Genomic DNA, 21,601 nt, shown 5'->3' with positions numbered 1-21,601 from the left:
TGATAATGTCAGATTAAACTAAAACCCAACAAGAACGCAAGAGTGGGAAATAAATCCATCTAGTACAGGAGCTTTTATTAACTTAGAGCTGGATTAAATTTAGTGGCCAATTGAACCAATTGGTCATGTTTCACTGATTACATATTAAAATAATTGTTGCTTAAATCTCTAGAAATGGGGTGAATTACAAATTACTCTGTAGTGAACTATCTTGTTGGAACTCTTTGGTTTCCTAAATGTAGCAAAGTATAGGCTGCTCTTTGCATTCCAACTATTGTTTGTTTTATCTACATCCAACACAGATCAAGCAAAAAGTAAACCAGAAGTATTGCAAAAATTAGGTTTTCTATTTTCTAAGTTTTCCCTTTCCCATAATCTCTCTCTGAGCCAGAATCCAACCATATTATCTTTAGCAATAATCCAGAGCACAACTGTGGATTTTATTAGCTTTTGGCCTACAAGATTTTCTTCCTTTCGTTTTAATAAACATGTTTCATTTGTCATATTTCCTTTCACTATCCAAAATATGTGCTCGTTTGAAAAGATAAAACTTTTGTTGTTTAAGGGATATGAGGATATATCCAAAGTATAACCATTACTTGTACATCTTGATTTCCCTGCATACTGTTTCCAAGCAAAGAAACACCACATAATGATGAGAGGTGGTGACCCACATTTTGATTTTGTTTCCCCATTGCTTGAGACTTGTGCATGATATAAAGAGCATGGGAATAATAAAGGGAATGTTCAAAGGGATGTTTAATTCTTGATTAATTTTTCTATGCTTAAAATATAATATGGCAATTACCAAAAAAGAAAGCAATGTGGCATTATAATCTCAAATTTGAGGTATGTATGATGTGCATTCTTATTAATATATTAATCTAAAATTAATTAGGGTCATAATAGAATATGAATACCTAAGATAAATACTAGAACAGCCAAACTAAATGACATCAACATCATAAAAATTTCTTAGAAAGCTGAGTTCCAACCGGTAAACATCAAGCAAGATTCTGATCTAAGACACTCAGAAACTAGGGAAGAAACAGAGCAGGAGTAATGGAAATCATAGGATTATTTGCACACCAAAGTTCAGCACTCGTTACCATTTAACAACCCAGAAAGCAAAATGCTTTCCCAGTAGCCTAGAAACTAAACCCCACAAACCAGACACCAATTCTCAAACCACAGAATCCAGATTTAACAATTTTTTCCACACATTTGGACAACAGAGTTACAGCTCTTCGCACCCCAGTAAAGTAAGGAGGAAAATTTTGTAGTCGCCTGAAGTATCCTTGCTGATTGCATGCTCAAGAGATGCATTGTTTCTCTTGTGATATAAATCCTTGATGTCCTTCAAGTCCTTCTCTGCACGTGTTACAATCACACGCGTAATTGCATCTTCATCAGTTCCTACCTTATTAATTGCATTACGCAGAACCTGATGAATGCAACACACCAAAAATCCCATGAGAATTCTAAGTCTAGGTATGCAAGCATTCAAGCATAAAGCCATTATATCTTTTTTTACAACATCTCACCTTTTCAAAGTACTTTTGAGGTGATCTGATGCATTGGATAGCTATACATAGTGCCTCAGAGAACTCATCAGCAGGATTACCTGATAAACTCTGCAAACAGAAATAAGATGTGATCACATGAGATCAAATAATTTCCCACTACAATGCAACATACTTGGCTTTCTCATCAAAGAGTTTTAGATTCACATCAATCAGACAATCACCTTGGTAATGGAAGCTCCATGTGTGTCCTTGTAGCGGTTGAAGGTTGCATTGAGCTGTGCCTTGCTCCTTGTGCTTAAGATTCTGATTACCTCTTCATGGTTAAAGGATTTCCCTTCAATCATATTATGAAGAATTTTGGCTTCTGATCCAGCTAGGCTCACATCTACCTCATCACCATCATACCTGTAAGTGCTCACTAAGGCAACTAGAAGCTGTAACACAAACCACCACCCAAAATGCAAGCATTAGGAATTTCAGACAAGCAATTCTAATCTGTAAACAGCATCATTGCCATGTCAAGTGCATTGCCTTACGGAAGTCGCCTGTAGTACGAGAGGCGACATCTTCCTCCAGAGAATGCTTGTAGCGGAAATGGTAGGCCCGTTTCGCCGCCAAGAGTTCCTCGGGAGATCGAATGCAAGCAATTTCAATGATCGTCCGATTGTCAGACTTTGCATTTCTAGCAGCTACATGAGCCAAGATTGCATCTCTGTCTGCAGGATCTAGTATCCAGCGATATACAGCTTTCTACAATCATGTAAATTAAGTTGGTCATTTCATTCTTATTGAGAAGAACATATGAATCAAACATTGCATACTGAAAGTGTCTAAAATAAACCTCAAATTCCCCTTTGAGTTCGGATTCAAGTCGCTTAATTAGATCTTCTTGATAAATCTCCTCATAAGCCTGCCTGATTTGTTTCCTTTGAACTGCATTTCTATGCCCGAGTATTGAAACAATGGTATTCTCATTGGTCCCCCATCCTAACAAGTCCCAAAAGAATGAAACTTTTGTGTGAGGAACTTGAAACTAATGGCTATGTAACACTTAAAATGACCATTGTTAAACAATTTCAAATTTCAAATTTTCTATAAATCTGCAATAGGGGAAAACTTACAAATGGAAATTTTGAGTAGATTTTATTGGTCTTACCATCACAAGTTAAGTTGTTTGATTCAGAAATTGAAGTAAACCAATCCGACAATATTGTAAATCTTAATATTTTGTTGATCACCAAATCCTTTTTCAAAACACATACTCAAGCACATTTACAAAGGTTTGCTTCTTATCTATCAAATAAACCCAAAAATTTACAAAGGAAAAAACAAGAAGATCAAAATGAAAGTAAAAAAAAAAAAAAAAACTGATCTTTTCACTTGAACTAACAGTATCGGGTTGTTTATCTACCAAGAGGAAAAAAATAGCAAGAAGATCATAATGAAAGTAAAAGGTCTGATCTTTTCGATGGCCTGGGAGTCTGGAACTACCAATGTTGTGAATTTTACCTTGACCAATTTCTGGTTGATCACGAAATCTATACATCAAAACACATATTCAAACACATTTACAAAGGTTTATTTATCTATCAAAAAAAAACAAAAAACAGACATTTACAAAGGAGAACAAATGAAGAAGATCAAAATGAAACTAAAAGACTGATCTTTCCAATGGAACTACCAGTGTTACGAACAAGGTGGCAAAATATATGAACCCATGTGCGTTTAAATTCATGAATAATAAACAGTCAACAGAGAAGAAAAATATAAAAAAGGAGATAGAAATGCAAAGAATTAAATCAAATCAACTAGATTACCCTCGCAAGCCTTTCTGAGGTTCTCTGCATCTTCAACAGGAGAAGTGTGATCAGGGACTATGATGGTAGCCATTGTTGAGCAATCACTTAAAACCCCTTACTGTTTCTCTCTTCTACACTCTACAGCCTGCACACAAGTAAGTCTCCTTCGACTGCTCTTCCTTTTATAATCCAAACACCCACTCTCGGTACTCTGTTTCTTTGACGTTTTTAGTATTCAATCAATTGAAATAAAGCATGCAATTTGTCCATTTCTTTGCCCACTTTTTTCTAATTTTGCCGAGGATTTTTGTGCTGGGACAGTCTGGTTTCGATAAAGCAAGCGCACATACATAAAATAATGAGTAAAATTTTCCTTCTACATGACAAAACTACCCTCATTGTATAAGGCAAGTTATAATGGAGCATTCCTATTTTGTAATCTCTTACCATTATACCCGGATACTCCAACAATTTGGTCGGGTCCTATATCCGGACAATATGATTTGTCGGGTTAAAGAAGCACTGGTCAGTTTGCATGATCATCATACTAATTGAGTCACGGGTCGAACCGAAAATCATTAATCCTAGGTAGGGATGCCAATTTCCACATTACCGGGTGGGTGTAGATCATACCCATTCCAATAGGGTGGCTTTGTTAAATGGGGAAGGTTATACATTCTTAATATGTAAATGGGGTTTGAATCATGGTTTTTTAACTGTTGTTGATTCGAACAGTTGGACCATTCAGTTTATGAATTGTTCAGACAATCGGTTCCGTTTTATTCTAAACTCGGTCTTTGACTAAAAATTATTGAATCGGTCAATAACCTATTGAATTGGACAGTTGAATTATTGACTTGTTTGACCAATTTAATGATTTATAATATTTTCTTTAACTTTTAATTATTTTTAAATTTTTTCATCAGAACAGGCTGTCTATTCGAATCAGGCAATCAAACGATTAACCTAGAAATCGATGACTAAGTATGTGTTTGGTTTCATTTATGGGTGGCCGTTTATTTGTGCCTTTTCACTTTAAATGTTTTTTTTTTCTTTAAATGTTTCCTATTTTTACTCTAAATGTTTTAGCATTTGATTTCAGGAAATACTAGGGCATTGAGGGAAACAAAAATTTGGCATTTCTCCAAATACCACATGCACAAATTTCAAAACGTTTCAGTTTTTTATCATTCATTTGATAAATGGTGAAACCAAACAATTATTTTATTTTACTTCATATACAATAAATGTCAATGTCATATAGCGTTGATATAGCGGCATTTTTTCAATAAATACCAATAAAATCAAATACATACTAAAACGGTTATGATTCTGAATCGTTTTTTAAAACATTGGTTTGAATTCTTATCCTTGAGATTTGGGGAGGGTATGTGTTAGAAGTTTTTTTTTTTTTTTTTTTTTGGGCACAACGCAACAATACATACTAATAATTTTTCTCAACCTCAATGGTAACGAGTAGCTGGACTCAATCCGCATCTTCGATAGAAGTTTGACAATGGAGGTTTAGGAAGGTGAAGATGATCTAAAATAACCCTTCACATTGCCATCCCTAACCCTAGGGCTGTTAATGTTATTTGGTTGTCCAAATTTGAATTCGAATTCGGTCCTAAAAATGACCCGAATTCAAATAATTTATAATTGAGGTTGCTTTAAATTTCATGCAATTTTGTACATAAAATATAATATAAAATCATTTTTAATTCATTTTAATAGTATATGACATTTTGATCATTTTTAATTTATCTTATTTATACAATTCAATATCTTATTATCTTATTGCAATTACATGAGATGGATAAAATTCGATTGGAATTCCTATCTAAATGAATTCGGATATGCCTGCATCCGATTCGATTCGATCCGTTTGCATCACTATGTAAGCCAATGTAATTTTGGTGATCGAACCGGGTTAGTAGTTAAATAAGTTGCCAAAAAAATAGTTAATTAAATTGCTTACTTTTTGGTGAACTACTCCAAAATTGGACGGCTGTGATCAGTTGTACGACTTAACAAAAAGAAAGTGATAGGACCCACGGGAGAAATTGGCATCATGCGGTTGGTGAACTGCCCCAAAAGATTAACACGTTAAAATCAAGAATGCCGCGGCCCGTGAGCGTCTCAGGCTTTAAGGTAATACGACAAATAAGAAATGTTACACCATCATGACATGACGGGCCCATTATGTGGAATCTAATCAGTACCAGGAGAATGCTGGACCGCAGGATTGACGTGAAGCCTGACATGTAAGGGATACGTGGCATTACGTGTTCAATTTGAAACAAACATGGTTTGATGGGCCCACCACTTACATTCTGGCAGTTTCAAAGTTCTAGATTTTCAACGTGGGTTGGCGGTGCTGAGCTCTGACAGGTGAGTAGAAGGGGAAGGGCCCACCACCTCCCCAGAGCGTTGAAGGGACCAATCGGACGGACCATCCAGGCCATGATCTTGTTTATTGTTTGGACTTTGGACGGTTCTTCTATGCCGTGGTCCCCCATCACCCGTATAAAAAAAAGGGTAAGAATAACCATTGATTTTGGAGAAAATTCGGTTTTGGGAAAATTGGGAACTGGCTACCGGTTCGACCGTTCGGTTTGGTTTTGAAAACCATTTTCTCTATTTATATGAGAAAAGAAAGATAGATAGCTATCGGCCGAAAAAAACAAGAAATAAAAGAAAATGAAAGAAGGAAGGAGGATGAACGAGAGGCTACGAACGATGCCAATGACTCTTTCTCTAATCTCTATCTAACTTATGAGATCTTGTCTCTCTCTCTCTTAGATTTGAGTGAGATCGTTTTAGTCCCTCCCCCATTTCTCAATCTCCTTTTTTTTTCCTATTAATAATCTTAAATAAAATTTTATTAAAACAGTAAATTGTTGTTTGGGTTGAATGGTTTAATGGTTTTATCGTTTGGGTCAGTAGTTTTTTAACCAGTTCAATGTTTTTTTTCAAAGAAGTGGTCCAATCTAAAACCAAACCTGAAAAGATGACTAGTCTCGGGTCAAACAGTTTGACTGTCCGATCCAGTTTTCAAAATAGTGAAATAACCAGTAATTCAGCGTGTCGATGTTGTTGTGGAACAGGTATCTCTGCCAATAAAACTCTCTCAATAATGTCCCGATCACTACAACCGCATATTGGGAACATGTTTCTTTTCATTCATGGGAGATGTTCCAAATGCACAGTTGTTAAGGGTGTTTATAATCCAGTTTGATGTGTTAGAAAAGATCTTAGACCAAACTAATAAATTATGGTTTGAAAATTTCTAAAATCAAACCAAACCATTTTGGCATGAAAACCAAATTAGACCATGGTTTTTAATACAGTTTGAGGAATTTTGGACCATTCTTTGATTCTATTAAACTTTGCCCAATTAGAAAGCCTAAATAACACCCCTAAAAATTAAAACTTAAAACTTTTATTTTATTATAAAATAAAAGAATTTATTATATATTTATAATTTTATATATCTGGTTAATATATATATTCGGTTTATGGTTTATGATTTATAGTTTGGTTAGGTCTATAAAATCAATAAAATCAAACCGAAACCATAAACCGCAATTTAACAAAACCTGAAACCGAATCAAACCATTTTCAGGTGCAGACCAAACCAAATCGCCAAATCGCAAATTCAATTTGATTCAATTCAGTTTTCCGATTTGAACCAAACAATGAACACCCCTATCACCATGTGTTGTGTGTTAGTAGGTGATCTGAACCCATTATTGTGGAGCAAAAGGGGATCCATAGTTAAATGCAGTTGGACTCCAAATCTGATTTATTGTGTATTTGAAAGTTATAATTTGCATTTGATTAATAATCGTCATATGTGTACTTAAAAAATTAATCATCATATGTGTATTTAATCTTATTTGACCTAATTAATAATTATCAGATTAAATCTGAATCTGATATTCTAAAGTATTGATAATCGGATTGGATGTGAATGTAGCTAGATCCCATCTGAATCCGATCCAACTACGGCCCTAATTCTTATTCAATATATTTTGTGTCCATCGATTCTTGGTTATAGATTTTAAAATGAAATTTTCTATTTTATAACAGATGAAATTACACTAAACCAAATGGAGCCAAAGCTAATGAAATTGCATCACAAACAAGCATGGCTTTAAAACCACTTCACGTAAGTTTGAGTAGTACTAAGGATGTGATCACGTGTTCCTCTTTTTCTCTCGCTCCCCTTTCCTCTCTTCCTCTTTCCCTCTCCCTTCATTCTTCACTTTTGCAGTTCTGGCAGTTTTTCTTCTTCTTGGTCTCACTTTGGGTTTTTCTGTTATGTTTCTCTCTTCTTCCTCTCTTTGTTGTTCTTTCCATCTCTCTTTGTTTGTTCTTTTCTCCCCACCTCTCTGTTTTGTTTCTCCCTAGAGCAATCCGTTCAAATCTTTTTTTTTTTTTTGTATTTGTTTGTTTTTCCATTTTGTTTCTTTGTGAATCATTGGAGATTTTTTTACAGAGATTTAAAGTCAAACATGCTGTAACAATCAATGCTCTTATTACAACGATTTCAATGAAGACGTGCTGGGATGATCATATCTTCTTCAGAGATCTCTTCGCCAGGAAACACTTCAGATTAAAAAAAAAAAAAAAGGAACAATCTTATTTACATTTATCCATGTTATTTCCGAGAAGCCATCTCCACGTAAAGCATTCCTGTGCACAAAAATGACATTCTTTAAGGAGCTCAGAGACTAGTATCTGTATTTCTATTATAGCGGATGCAGGAATTATGGCCCAGCATGTTCATCAATCAGTGAGAGCCAGGGTGACAGTAGTAATTAGCACTAAAATTATACTCGATAGAGAAAGGAAGCGATTGATTGCTTCATGCAAGCTTTATTATAATAACCTATAGGCCATAAATTAAAATTTGTTTCCAAACGAGAAAATCAGTACAACTGACGTGATACCTTTGGTTTGAAGGAAAGGAAGAGAGAGAGGGAAACCCATATAAGGTTTGTAAAGGTTTCTTTATCTTTCCCTTCCTTGCATTTTCCTTCAAATCAAACATAGCCTAAATTTAAGTCCTGAATTTGTTTATTATACAACTTAATAGGTTCAATTTGGGAGGAATAAATAGAATGTAAAACCTTGTATTTTATATTATTTTATATGTATGCCAAGGTTTTAAAAAACTGATCCGAAAATGGAACCGTTTGGCTATCAGTTTTTGGGTCAGCGGTTCGACCATTTGGGTTGAACGATTCAAACAGTTTGCATTAGGGCAAACACAAGTAGTTATATATTTATATATATAAGAAAAGAGAGGTGGATGAAAGAGTTTTTGTCGACTGAAAAAGAAGAAAAGAAGGAAAGAAAGATAGGAAGGAGAAAGGAAAAATAAGGAAAAGGGGAGAAAGAAAAGGAAGGAAAGAAAGAGGGAAAGAGGGAAGAAGAAGGAAGGGGAGGAGAATCATTTGGTGTTCACCGGCGACGGCGACGACAACGATGAGATGGTAACAGTGGTATCAGCATGGATGACAGATCTGAGATCTGATATATGAGTTCTCGGATCTCATATCTTATATTGATTTTCATTTTTTCTTAGATCTCAGATCTGATTTCTCAGAGATTTCTGCAACTTCTTCTTCTTCTCTCTCGATATCAGATCTCAGACTCAAAGAGTAAGAGTTTCTCCCCTCTCTACAATTTCTTAAACCGCGAACCACTGTTCGGGTCAAATGAATTAACAGTTTGACCACCCGGGTCAGTAATTTTCTGACTAAGTCAACGATTTTTTACTCAAGATTAGGTCAAAGGTGAAATGAAACCGATTGCTTGAACGATTTCCGAACCGAATAATTTGACTGTCCGGATCAACGACAGTTCAAAAACATTGATGTATGAATATATTAATGTATATATTTGTACTTATAATCTTTCCAAACTGAACCTATTTATATTATTTTGTATCCAACCCATCACGACCGATTTTACACTCTACATTTAGTTTTTACCTTTTTTTCAAACAAAAGCTTCTACCTTCATATTATATTATTTGATTAAGTGATTTTGGCCCAGCACCATTATTAGCAGAAACAAATTGACATGCTGATACCATTACTTAATTATGATTTTCTCTTTAACACTTTTTTGTCACATGGATGAATCATATGACATTTGTCCTAAAACCATTGCATGTACCGAAGAAGTGAATCGAGTATATTTAATTCTGTAATTCACATTACATGAAGAAGTGAAGAGTATTCCATATAATCCATACTGTGATTATATCATTTAAATAACAATTTACAAACATTGATATAAGCACAACACTTGGTCCATGCATGTATAATTTCTTCTCCCAAGAGCAAGGAGTGAGTGAATCTATCATAATTTCCACAATTCTTTTAGCATTACAGAGAACATGTCGTTGAGAGATTCCCTTGTTAGCTGCTTTTATACCGCGCAAAACAGCACTTCATTCCGCCTTAGAGGGATGTGCATTTTATAGGAGAAATTTGATTTTTAGGTGAACACTTTGGTTGTGATTAATTGATTTGAAATCTCACGTATAATTCACTTTGGGTATTGAGTGATGTTATTGATTATACTCAATTCGAGGGCATTTCAAATTATGGACATCTTATTTTTGTGTTTCTTAATCTTTTTATAGCACTTCAAATTTTAAGCATGCTTCAATTAACCTTTTAATCGATTTGGGGGTATTTTTAGAATTTTACAAAAGTTGGGGCCTTAAAGATCCAAGACCATAAGACATAGAGCCTAAAAATCCAAATCTGATGACATCAAAATCACCTAAATCCGATACCATTTACCCCTTCATCTTTAGATTGTAAGCTAAAACTGATTTCAATTGTTTGATCAGAGTCATTTTGATCCTAAACCACATTTCACACCAAATCACAAATCTAAAACTATAGGTACGTAGATCACAAAAATCTGGATCCAATGACACTAAAATCACCCAAATCCAACACCGTTTACCCCTTCATCTTTAGACCTGAAGCTGAAACCGATTCCAATCGTTCAATCAGAGTCATTTTGATCCTAAACTTCGTTTCATATCAAATCAGAAATCCAAAACCATAGGTATATAGAGTCCAAAAACCCACGACATCAAGATCACCCAAATCCAGCATTGTTTACCCCTTTATCTTAACACCTGGAGTTGAAACCGATTCTAATTGTTCGATTGGAGTCATTTTTACCCTGAACATCATTTCACATTAAATAAAAAATCCAAAACCATAGGTACGTAGAGCCCAAAAATCCAAATATGACAACACCAAGATCACCCAAATCCGACACTGTTTACCTCTTCATCTCAAGACCCGAAGCCGGAATCGTTCTGATCGTTCAATCGAGATCATCCTTGATCCTGAACCCGATGCCTCATGAAATCTGAAATCCAATCTTATATATGGATAGAACTCAAAATTCTGAATCCAACAATACCAAGATTGTCAATTCAGACACCGTTAACCCCTTCATCTTGAGGCCTGACGCTAGACTCAATTTGGGCCTTCCGTTTGGAATCCCTTTCACTACAACTTCAAGCCTAGGGCATCCCATGACCAAACTTTTCTCCCAACCTCTAGAACTATCTTAAAATCCAAGGTTTGGCCAGATAAGAGCCTCCAATCAATCAAGCCAATCACCTAAACTTGGAATGCCCAATTTGGGTAAATTGGTAAAATATTTCACTCATTGTCTTGATTGATTGAGAGAATCTCTCCCAAAGCTGTCTTGACAGCCCATTCTCTCGATCAATCTCCTTCCAAAAACCCTTTTAAACCTCAACCTTTGATCTCCCTTTTCTCCCAATCTCATCCCTTCATTCCCTTCTAGAATCCTCCCAAAAAATCTATAAATATTATTCCTTTCTCACATTATAGACATACAATCTAGTTTAGGGAGAGAACTCTACCCTCACTAGCTTAGAGACTACCCCATTCACGTCCCAAGAAGCTCCAAGCTTCCCTAACCCCCGTCCAAACTCATGAGAAAATCTCAATCACATCCAATGAATCCCCCCTAGGTCAATCCTACACACATCCTAACCTAGAATACACAATCTAACTTAGGGAGAGAACTCTACCCCCATTAGCCTAGAGAATACCCCCTTCACATCCCAAGCAAACTCAAACTTCCCTAACTCACATCCTAGATCCACTCCCCACTGTCTCCAACGTTCCTAGAGTTCCCCCATATCCTCTAGAAGCCAAAGAACACCCACGGGCTGTGCATACATCCAAGAGAAGAAGCATGTAGCATTCTTGATGCAACAACGACATAACAGAAATTTACAAACATACCAAAGCGTTCTACACCAATTAGCTATATATCAAACCCAAGAATAGCCCATGAACGATCACTAATCCTTCCTACGAAGGTCTCCAAACAGAATAAGTTGCGTAGGACATGCATACTGTCATAAGTGAATGCATCAGTGGAGGAACAACATCATTTCGGTGAATTCGGATCTCCTGCCTACACAAACTCTACCCACATCTACCCACATAACATCACAGCTACACATGGAGAAAATCTCATCCTCATACATAATATTATTCAGGGAGAGATGTTTCCAATTCATAGGGGTAGTGTGTTGTGGGTAGAGGTGGGCAGAATTATCGTTGGCAGGAGATCCAGAGTCCATTTCGACTAGTTAAACTCTTAAATCTTCTATTAGGTATGACACGTGTTCGCATACCCAGTAGCATGATTTCTGTTCTTTTTCCTTTAGTTTCTTTTCTGAAATAATTGGATAGAATCAACCTACTAGCTATGTTCAACTACATTTCAGCATCACGTAGATTTTTTTATTTTATTTTTATTTTTTTTATAAATAGCTGCATCAGTTTTTGTTTTAATGGTTTTTTAGTCCTTGGTGCATTCACAGAGTAGTTTATTTCACTTATCAAGTTCTTAAAAAAAGGGGAAAAGTTAGATGCTCAGTAGTTTGTATAGCTAAGATTCTTGTCTCTTCTTGTTATAGTTTAGCTCATCACTTAACTACTCTATTAATTATCTTTTGTCATTTTTCCAGTATGCTTCTTTTAGTTTGTCAATCATCTCTTTGCATAAAGTATTCAATCACCACATTTAGATCTTATGCGATCATTCAATCATTTTTCTTTTTACAATTATAATTGTTAGATCGTCTTAGTGTGACGTTCCCGTTGCTTTTCATTTAATTTTATGTTTGTCTTATTTAATTTATCATGTCTAGTGAGTGTGTATTGATTTCAGTAAAAAAAATCAAAGTCCAAAAATTAAAATTTTTCTTAGAAATTGGTGAAGTAGAGGCCGATATAATCGGGCATGTGTGGGGTGCCTAACACTTTTCCACACTGTACTTTAGTCCTTGGATCCAAAGAATCTCATCCCCATTGGGCAGCGAATCACCAAGAAAAATCTTTTGTTTTTTTCTTGAAAAGTCTCGGGTTTTCTTAAATTATCAATTCCCAAAAATTTAGGTGGTGATTCTAATCCATACTCCATTCCGTCCCCTCCAAGTCGAGTAGCCACTATTAGTATTTATGTTTTATTAAAGAAAATTGGGATCAGCCCCTTGCCGCAAATCCTCTTTGGTTCTTATTTCTTAAAATTTACAGACAAAGTGATGCGTTTAAAGGTTGGAAAAATGTTTTGGAAACATTCTTCAGTTTGTTAAAAATGTAGAAGACTTGGTTTTTCAGGCTGAAATTTGGCATGCAGAGGAAAATTCTTTGAATTCCCATGCCCATCTCCAAACATGTAAATCCAATTTACATGAGTTCTACAGGAGGAAAAACAATTTTTGGAGGCAAAAATCCAGAGTTAAATGGCTCACTAATGGTGAAAGAATAGAAAATTTTTTCATGCATCCATTAAATCCAAGAGAACTTGATTTTTGCTGAGTAGGGTGAAAGATGAGAATGGTAACTGGATTTAGAGGATCCGAATCAGATTGCTTCAAAGTCTATTAATTATTTTCAGAATATTATAACCTCTCAAACCATAGTCCAGGATGAGGGGATTGTAGATTTTATCCCTTAGTTAGTCACTCCAAATGAACTTGGTGTTGTTGGAGTTACCTAATGATGAAGAAATTAAGCAAGTAGTTTGGACTATGGACGGTGACCGTGAACCAGGTCCAAACAGCTTCACTGGGCATTTTTTTCATAGTTATTGGGATATTATCTCTTTTGATGTGTGTAATGCAGTTCACTTCTTTTTTTGTATGGAGGAGAGCTTCCATGAAGCTTTACTTCTTTTATCACTCTCATTCCAATGTGTAGTAATCTAGAATGCTTTTCAGACTTTAGATCTATCAATTTGGGGAATTTTTGCAACAAAATTATAGCTAAACTTTTCACTAAAAAGTTGGCTACTTTTATGCCAATTTTAATCTCTCCTGAAGAGGACGCCTTTGTTCAGGGTCGTAGTATTGTTGATAATGTTGCCCTTGTGCAGGAGCTCGCCATGGATATACAACAAAAAAAAAGTGGTTGGTTGTAATGTTATTCTCAAGCTTGATATGGCAAAGGCCTATGACCATATGGAATGGCCTTTTGTTGAATAGGTGCTCTCTAAGTTTGCTTTTCATTTAGATTGGATTACTTTGGTGAGAAAAATGATGACGAACTATTAGTTTTTAGTTCGGTTAATGGTTGTGTTTGGTGCCGTTTGATTGCACTTTTTAGAGGTTTGAATATGAAAATGTTACTTTTCATACCTCACCCCTTATTTGGTTGTACCTCTTAACTTGGGCTTGAAACTGATTTTCAGATCTGAAAATCATAGACCGTGGGCCAGCTCTTAACGCACTCATATGCGTTTCAGAGCTGGCCTAATGTCCAAAATATCCTTACAATTTTTCATAAACAACCCAAGTAACCCCTAATACCCCCAAATCCAAAAAACATTTGACCTCTCTTTCTCTCTCTCTCTCTCTCCACATGTCTTCCTACCACCGCCGGCTCTCTCTCTCTCTCTCCCCTTGTCTTCTCTATCTCACTCTCTCTCTTCTCCCTGTCTTCCCGCCACCGCCGTTGTAACTTGTAGTGGCGGCTCTCTCTCTCCTCTTGTGTTCTCTCACTCTCACTCTCTCTCTCTCTCTCTCTCTCTTCGCCCTATCATCCCACCACTGCCGCTGCAATTTGCAGTGATGGCTCTCTCTCTCCCCCTGTGTTCTCTCGCTCTCACTCTCTCTGTCTCTCTCTCTCTCTCTCTCTCTCTCTCTCTCTCTCTCTCTCGTACTCTCGCTCTCACTCTCTCTCTCTTCGCCCTGTCTTCCCGTCACCACTGTTGCAACTTGCAGCAATGACTCTCTCTCTCCCCATCTTCTCTTGCTGTCGCTCTCTCTCTCTTTCTCTCTCTCTCTCTCTCTCTCTCTCTCTCTTTCTCTTGTTTTCACTCTCTTTCTCTTCGCCCTATATTTCTGCCACCGCACCGCCGATGCAACTTGCAGCGGCGACTCTCTCTCCCCCCTTTTTCTCTCTCTCTTTCTCTCTCTCTCTCCCCTGTCTTCCCACCACCGCCACCGCTGTTGTCTTCTCTCTTTCCCCCCAGCGGAAACTCTCTCTTGCCCCTTGTCTTCTCGCTCTCGCTCTCTTCCCCTGTCTTCTCTCTCTCTCCCTCTCTCTCTTCCTCCCTATCTTCCCACCACCGCCACCACTGCTGCAACAAGCAGTAGTGGTGGTTTGGTACTTCAGTGAATAATAATAATACTTTTATTAATTATTAATTATTAATTATAAATTATTTTAATATTTTTATAATCATTAATTATTTTTTTTTAATTTTAATCATTTCATTTATTTTAGTAATTATTAATTTATTATTTTTTATTTGTATTGTTTCAATATTATTTTGAGGTTGAAAATTATGTTTTTTGAGATAATGTAAATTGAATTCAACATTTCCAAATTGTATGTTTTATGGGTAAAATAGTAAAATCAATAAATTTCAGATGATAAAGGGTTGATTCAATACAATAAAACTTATGGATTCAGATCCTCTAAAAGGTAGAAAAGCAACTATACCTCTTTTCAGATTTTAGACACATTTAATATCTTTTTAACTTTTCAGATCTGAATTTTCAGATTTATCAAACGCCACCTTATTGGTTTCTTCCAGTCATCTAGGGGTTTGTGGTAAGGGGATCGACCCCCTATCTCCCTATCTTTTCATTCTAGCAGAGGAGGTGTTAATTAGAGGCTTGAAAAGTTTGTCTTCCTCCATTTGGTAGTACTCTACTCGAAGAGGTAGTTCACTTGTCTCTCATAGGGGTAAGCAAAAAAACTGAAAAACCGAATTGACAAAAAAAAAACCGACCAAAACCGAACTGAAAAATTAGTTAACCGAACTGGTTGATTTGGTTTCAGTTTGGTATTTTAAAAAACCGAAGGTATCAGTTTGGTTTCGGTTAACCAATATAGAAAACCAGCGGTAATTAATTGTTCCCTCCAGCTAATTTGAGTGCATGTGATAGGGAGATTCATATGATGAACTCTCTAAAGGCCTTCCATCATTAGCATGAGGATGGGTCCTTCAGTAATGAGGAAACACACCAGAAAATGGGCTATCCATTTGCTGTTGGGCTTGTCTGAGTGTTTCATAAGATGATAGGGGCGTCATAGACCGATGTGGGAGGGGCTTCACCAGAAAATGGGAACTCTCTCACGGTACCTTGGCGTTCACGAATATGATGGGTAAGCACTCACTGGACAGAAAGGTTTACCTGAAAACGGCTCTGAACCTTGTCTGACAGAGGCCAAAGGGAAAACTCATATGATGAGTGGATGTGATCCTTCACAGAAAGGTGGTGGGGTTATGCAGCTGAAACAGTTGGCTCCATGCACCCTATGTGATTTCCCACATTTCCAGAGACAACCCGCAGTCTCCGTCACTGAGAAAGGAGGGAAATCTTAGAGGAATAAATGGGAATGGAACGTAGATTAAAATCCATATCTATGTAATGAACATGAATCGAATTAGGTTGTGGACTGATGTTTGCTCTTTTATCAAAAAATGGCAAATGGACAATTTGCAAAGTTGCTTGATGACAACAAGTTGAAGGGCCCAAACTATGCCGACTGGTACAAGAACCTTATGTTGGTCCTAACTTCTGAAAAGTTAGACAAAGTGGCTAAAAATCCTGCCCTGGAGCGTCCAGGTGATAGAGCTTCTGAGGCCCTAAGGAGAGACTATCAGGACTGGGAGGAGAAAAACTCCCTTGCTTGGTGTTACATCATTGCCTCCTTGGACAACCCAATACAGAGGCAGTTCGATCAGATCGAACTTGCCAAGGATATATTGGACAGTCTTAGGACGATGTATGAAGAGCAGAATCGTTCTACTCGACAGAAGGTCTTGAAACAGTTCATGACCGCACAAATGTCCAAGGGCCAACAAGTTTACGACCATTGTCTTCGGATGATGGGATACATCAACGAACTGGAGGCTCTTGGATCCGGGCTGGACCTTGCGACCCAGATAGATGCTATCCTTAATTCTTTGCCTCCTTCCTTTAATCCGTTTATCATGAACAAGCTGAATGTCAGCTTGCAAGAGCTCAGTAATATGTTGCAAAGAGCTAAAAAACTGATTAAAAAGGATGAGCCTATAGCTATGCTTGTTGAAGCTAGCAAGATAGGCAATAGAAAGTGGAAGGCAAAGAAGCCTCAGAAGAAAGCCACTAAGGGCAAGAAGTAGAAGAAAGACAAAGCATCGGATGCCTGTCACTTCTGCAAGAAGACCGGCCACTGGAAAAGTAATTGTCCTGCCTACCTGGAATCCAAGAATGGTAATTTCGAATCTTGTGTTATAGAAACCAATTTATTGGTAGCTTCTGCGTCCTGGTGTATTGACTCCGGGGCTTCAACTCATGCGTGTAACTCACTATAGGGGTTCAAGGTAAGCAGAAGGTTGAGTGAAGGAGAAGTCACGCTTTACTTGGGGACTACTACAACTATTGCAGCCGCGGCCATAGGAACCGTGGAATTACTTTTTAGAGAATGAACTATTATACTGAAAGATTGTCTTTATGTACAAAATTTAAGAAGAAATTTGATTTCTGTCTCAAAACTGTGTGCAGATGGTTATTCTGTCTTTTTTAGTAATACGATTACTATTAAAAGAAATAACAGATTCATCGCATACAGCGAACTAGAGAACGGTCTCTATGTTCTACATCCTTCTCTAGAAACTAACATAACCGAAACTACGTCGGCTGAAATCCCCAAGAAGAGAGCCCGTGATACAGTTAATCCCACGTGCCTGTGGCATTACTGACTTGGCCACATCGGTGTTGACCGAATCACAAGGTTGGTAAAGGATGGTCCTTTAGATTTTCTAACTGTAGAAGATCATCCCACTTGTGAGCCTTGCATGATGAAATGACCATTTAATGGTAAGCCTGAAAGATGTACATGCACACTTAACCTTATACATACTGATGTATGTGGTCCCTTGAGTGTTAGGACATGGAATCAACACGTGTTTTTCATCACCTTCACCAATGATTTTTCATGATATGGTTACGTGTACCTAATGAGAAACAAGTCTGAATCATTTGAAAAGTTCAAAGAGTTCAGACAAGAGGTCGAGAAACAGTTAGGGAGAGAAATTAAAGCCCTTCGATTAGATCGAGGTGGCGAGTATCTCTCTGACGAATTCAAGGACTACTTAAAGGGCAATGGGATAGTATCACAATTAGCTCCTCTTGCTACACCACAACTTAACGATGTTTCAGAGAGGAGGAATAGAACCTTATTGGATATGGTCCGGTCGCTTCTCATACACTCAGAGTTACCCACATCCTTTTGGGGTTACGCATTAGAGACTGCGATTTACGTGTTGAATAGGGTTCCACCAAATCGGTTCTGAACACTCCATATGAACTTTGGACCGGAAAGAAACCAAGTGTCAGACACTTGAAGATTTGGGGTTGTCCAGCACATATTAAAAGAACAAGTGCAGACAAGTTGGGATCAAAGACCAGTCGTTGCCTATTTGTAGGCTACCCAAAAGGCTCTATAGTTTACCTATTCTATGACCCAAGTGAGCAGAAAGTGTTCTGCAGCCGAAATGCACAATTCTTGGAAACCGATAATATCCTGGACATCCACCGTTAGGAAGTAGTTCTTGATGAGGAGAGCTCAGGAGCAGTGGGAGATGTCCCACAAGTTCCAGGTAGTGACCAACCTAGAAGATCCACTCGGGTATCCAGGCCACCAGTCCATTATGGTTATGACCAGGATAGTTACCTGGTGGAAACCTTGACTAGTAAGGAGGATCCCGTGATTTACGCGGAAGCTATGTTGGACATAGATTCCCAGAAGTGGGTGGAGGCCGTGAGAGCAGAGATGGACTCAATGGAGACCAATGGAGTCTGGACTCTAGTAGATCTGCCCTCCGGGGTAAAAGCAATCGGTTGCAAGCTAGACTTAATGGAGACCAATGGAGACCAATGGAGTCTGGACTCAATGGAGACCATGCTTAAATCCATTAGGATCCTGCTAGCTGTAGCAACATACCATGATTATGAGATTTGACAGATGGATGTCAAAACTACATTCCTGAATGGAGATCTTACTGAAGATATCTATATGCAGCAGCCGTAAGGCTTCATTGCTGCATGTCAGGTAAACATTGTATGTAAACTTAATAGATCCATTTATGGACTTAAGCAAGTTTCAAGAAGTTGGAACATCCGTTTTGACTTTGCTGTCAAATCGTTTGACTTCAAGCAGAATCCAGATGAACCCTGTGTCTACAGGAAGTACAGTGGGGATAAGGTTACCTTCTTGGTTCTGTATGTAGATGACATTCTACTCATTGGGAATGGTGTAGGAATGTTAACTACGGTGAAAGTATGACTTTCACAACAATTCTCCATGAAAGATCTTGGAGAAGCCTCCTATATACTAGGTCTTCGACTTTATAGGGATAGATCGAAGCGGATAATAGGATTATCCCAATCTGCTTACGTTGACAAAATAGTCAAAAGATACAGCATGGAAAACTCCAAGAAAGGAAGTGTTCCTTTCAGGCATGGAGTCACTCTCTCCAAAAAGATGTCTCCCAAGACTTCTGAGGAGATTGATGGCATGAAAGACGTTCCCTATGCCTCTGCCGTAGGGAGCATCATGTATGCCATGCTGTGCACTCGTCCTGACATTGCTCAGGCAGTGAGTGTAGTAAGCAGATTTCAGGCCAACCCAGAGCAGGAGCACTGGACTGCTGTGAAAAACATACTCAAGTACCTTCGAAGAACAAAAGAGTTTTGTCTAGTATTCGACGGTAGCTCACTATAGATCCAAGGGTATACAAATTTTGATTTCAAATCAGATCTAGATGATAGAAAGTCTACATCTGGATATGTTTTCACAATAGGATCGTGTGCTGTTTGCTGGAAAAGTAGCAAACAGGGGTCCACTGCAGACTCCACGACCGAGGCCGAGTACATTGCCGCATGTGAGGCTGCCAAAGAAGCCATGTGGATAAAGAAGTTCATTCACGAGTTGGGAGTAGTTCCGTCCAGCACATCACCATCCCGTTGTTGTGTGACAACAATGGAGCCATTGCTCAGGCTAAGGAGCCACAAGCCCACTTGAAGTCGAAGCATATCGAGAGGAAGTACCACGTACTGTGGGAGATTGTTGGTAGAGGGGACGTCCTGATTCAGAAGGTAGCGTCAACGGAAAATGTAGCTGACCCATTGACAAAGCCACTATCACAGAAAGTGTTTGAGAAACACGTGGAAAGCATAGGACTCCGGCTTGTACCTGATTGGACCTAAGTGCAAGTGGGAGCTGTTGGACAGTTTTGTATGCCCTTAGCTTCAATCAGAATGATGAACTTTATGAGTTTATTGTAAATGAATAAAAGTGCATATTTGATTCATGTTCCCTTTGTATGTTTCTGTGAAATACCCTTAAACTGGACACCTAATGAGACTCTTGTTAGTTTAGAATGTTCACAGCCAGTGGGTCGGTCTGGGGAGACCTATCCTGATAAGGCTGACACTGTTGTGCCACCAAGTCGGTTGGGGTGGCCTGTCTCAGCTGCCAGGGTGAGACCCTAGGCACTTACAGTGTAGGATTAATTGAATCTTTGAATTGGACCAGATTTCCAGTATTGCCCTGGACCTTGGAGATTAATGGGCAAAACTGGAAAGTTACACCCGACCCCTAGACTCGATTATGATACTGCACTAGGTGTCGGATTGGGCTGTCTTTGATGTACCAATCAGTGAGATCCTTAGCGGGGGTCAAAACCTGGGTATGTTGGGACAGTCTAAGAATTCATCTGAGTGGGTGATCATAGTGACAGGATCAGCCCCTTTGTCAAACAAAGGTAATGATTGGGGATGCACTCTCACTGATGGAAACTAAGACTTCCGGCAACCGATTTCAATCGTTGAGATTTGTTTTTGCAAAATATATTTTATATGAGATATAAAAGTATATATATTATGGTTTCTAAAATGTTTGCAGAAGGTTTCAATTCCCGAGATCCATATAAGCAGAGAGTGCAACACTGTTCCTTGCAGCCGAGGGAGAGGCCCTCTCTTGTCAGGCAGTGTTTGATCATTATGGGATGAGAGGTTAAGTGTAAGACCATTGAGGGTAATACCTGATGGGCTAATCTTGCATCTGCCCACAGTCTCTGGGTGTTACAAGGTGGCTTGGCCCAGGGACTACTTAGGGTAAGTGTTGGGCCCATAGAGCCCATTTGATGGGTTTCAGGGGGTGCACTGTCCATAGCAGTGTATTCGGCCAGGCCTTGTAACAAAGGCTGGGTCGAACCCATGTGGCTGATGTGTAGATCAATGCTTGGGTCCCACGCTATACAAGGAAGCCCAACTGAGCAACAGTTAGGAAGGTTGAATGAGCACATAAGCTTAATGGGCCTAAAGCCCATTTCGAACTAGACTAATTTAATAAGTTAAATATGGGCGAATTCTGAGATGGATCAGCAGATTGGATAGGGTCTTGACCCCATCCACTCAGAGAGTCCAGATCTGAATATGATTCAGATCTGAAAACCTCCTAATGAGATTAGGAGAAGGTTGATCTAATCTGCAGATAAGATAAGGGTTTTTCCTTATCACCTAAAAGGATGTCTAATCCGAATATGATTTGGATCAGCAACTCTTAATTGGATTAGGAACTGATCCTTTAGGGTTACAAAAGAATGAGGGGGTGGCAGCCTTTAGAAGTCACACATACTCACATCCTCTTCAGAGCTGAAATCACAGAAGGAAGAATTAAGCAA

General features: G+C 38.1%; 1 protein-coding gene across 1 annotated transcript; it reads right to left on the bottom strand.

The window, feature by feature from the left end:
- Positions 1-954: 954 nt before the first annotated feature.
- LOC104590190 (annexin-like protein RJ4) lies at positions 955-3,477 on the bottom strand. Its single transcript, NM_001302851.1, is given in 6 exon segments — positions 955-1,444; positions 1,545-1,634; positions 1,748-1,960; positions 2,058-2,276; positions 2,368-2,513; positions 3,344-3,477. Coding segments are annotated over 6 exon segments (948 nt in total). The 5' UTR covers positions 3,417-3,477; the 3' UTR covers positions 955-1,237.
- Positions 3,478-21,601: the final 18,124 nt, after the last annotated feature.

The sequence above is a fragment of the Nelumbo nucifera genome, chromosome 2 (assembly GCF_055504915.1).
Source record: "Nelumbo nucifera cultivar China Antique chromosome 2, China Antique-T2T, whole genome shotgun sequence".
Classification (NCBI taxonomy): Eukaryota; Viridiplantae; Streptophyta; class Magnoliopsida; order Proteales; family Nelumbonaceae; genus Nelumbo; species Nelumbo nucifera.
Note: the sequence above shows the minus strand (reverse complement) of the source record. Positions and strands in the feature narration are given on the sequence as shown.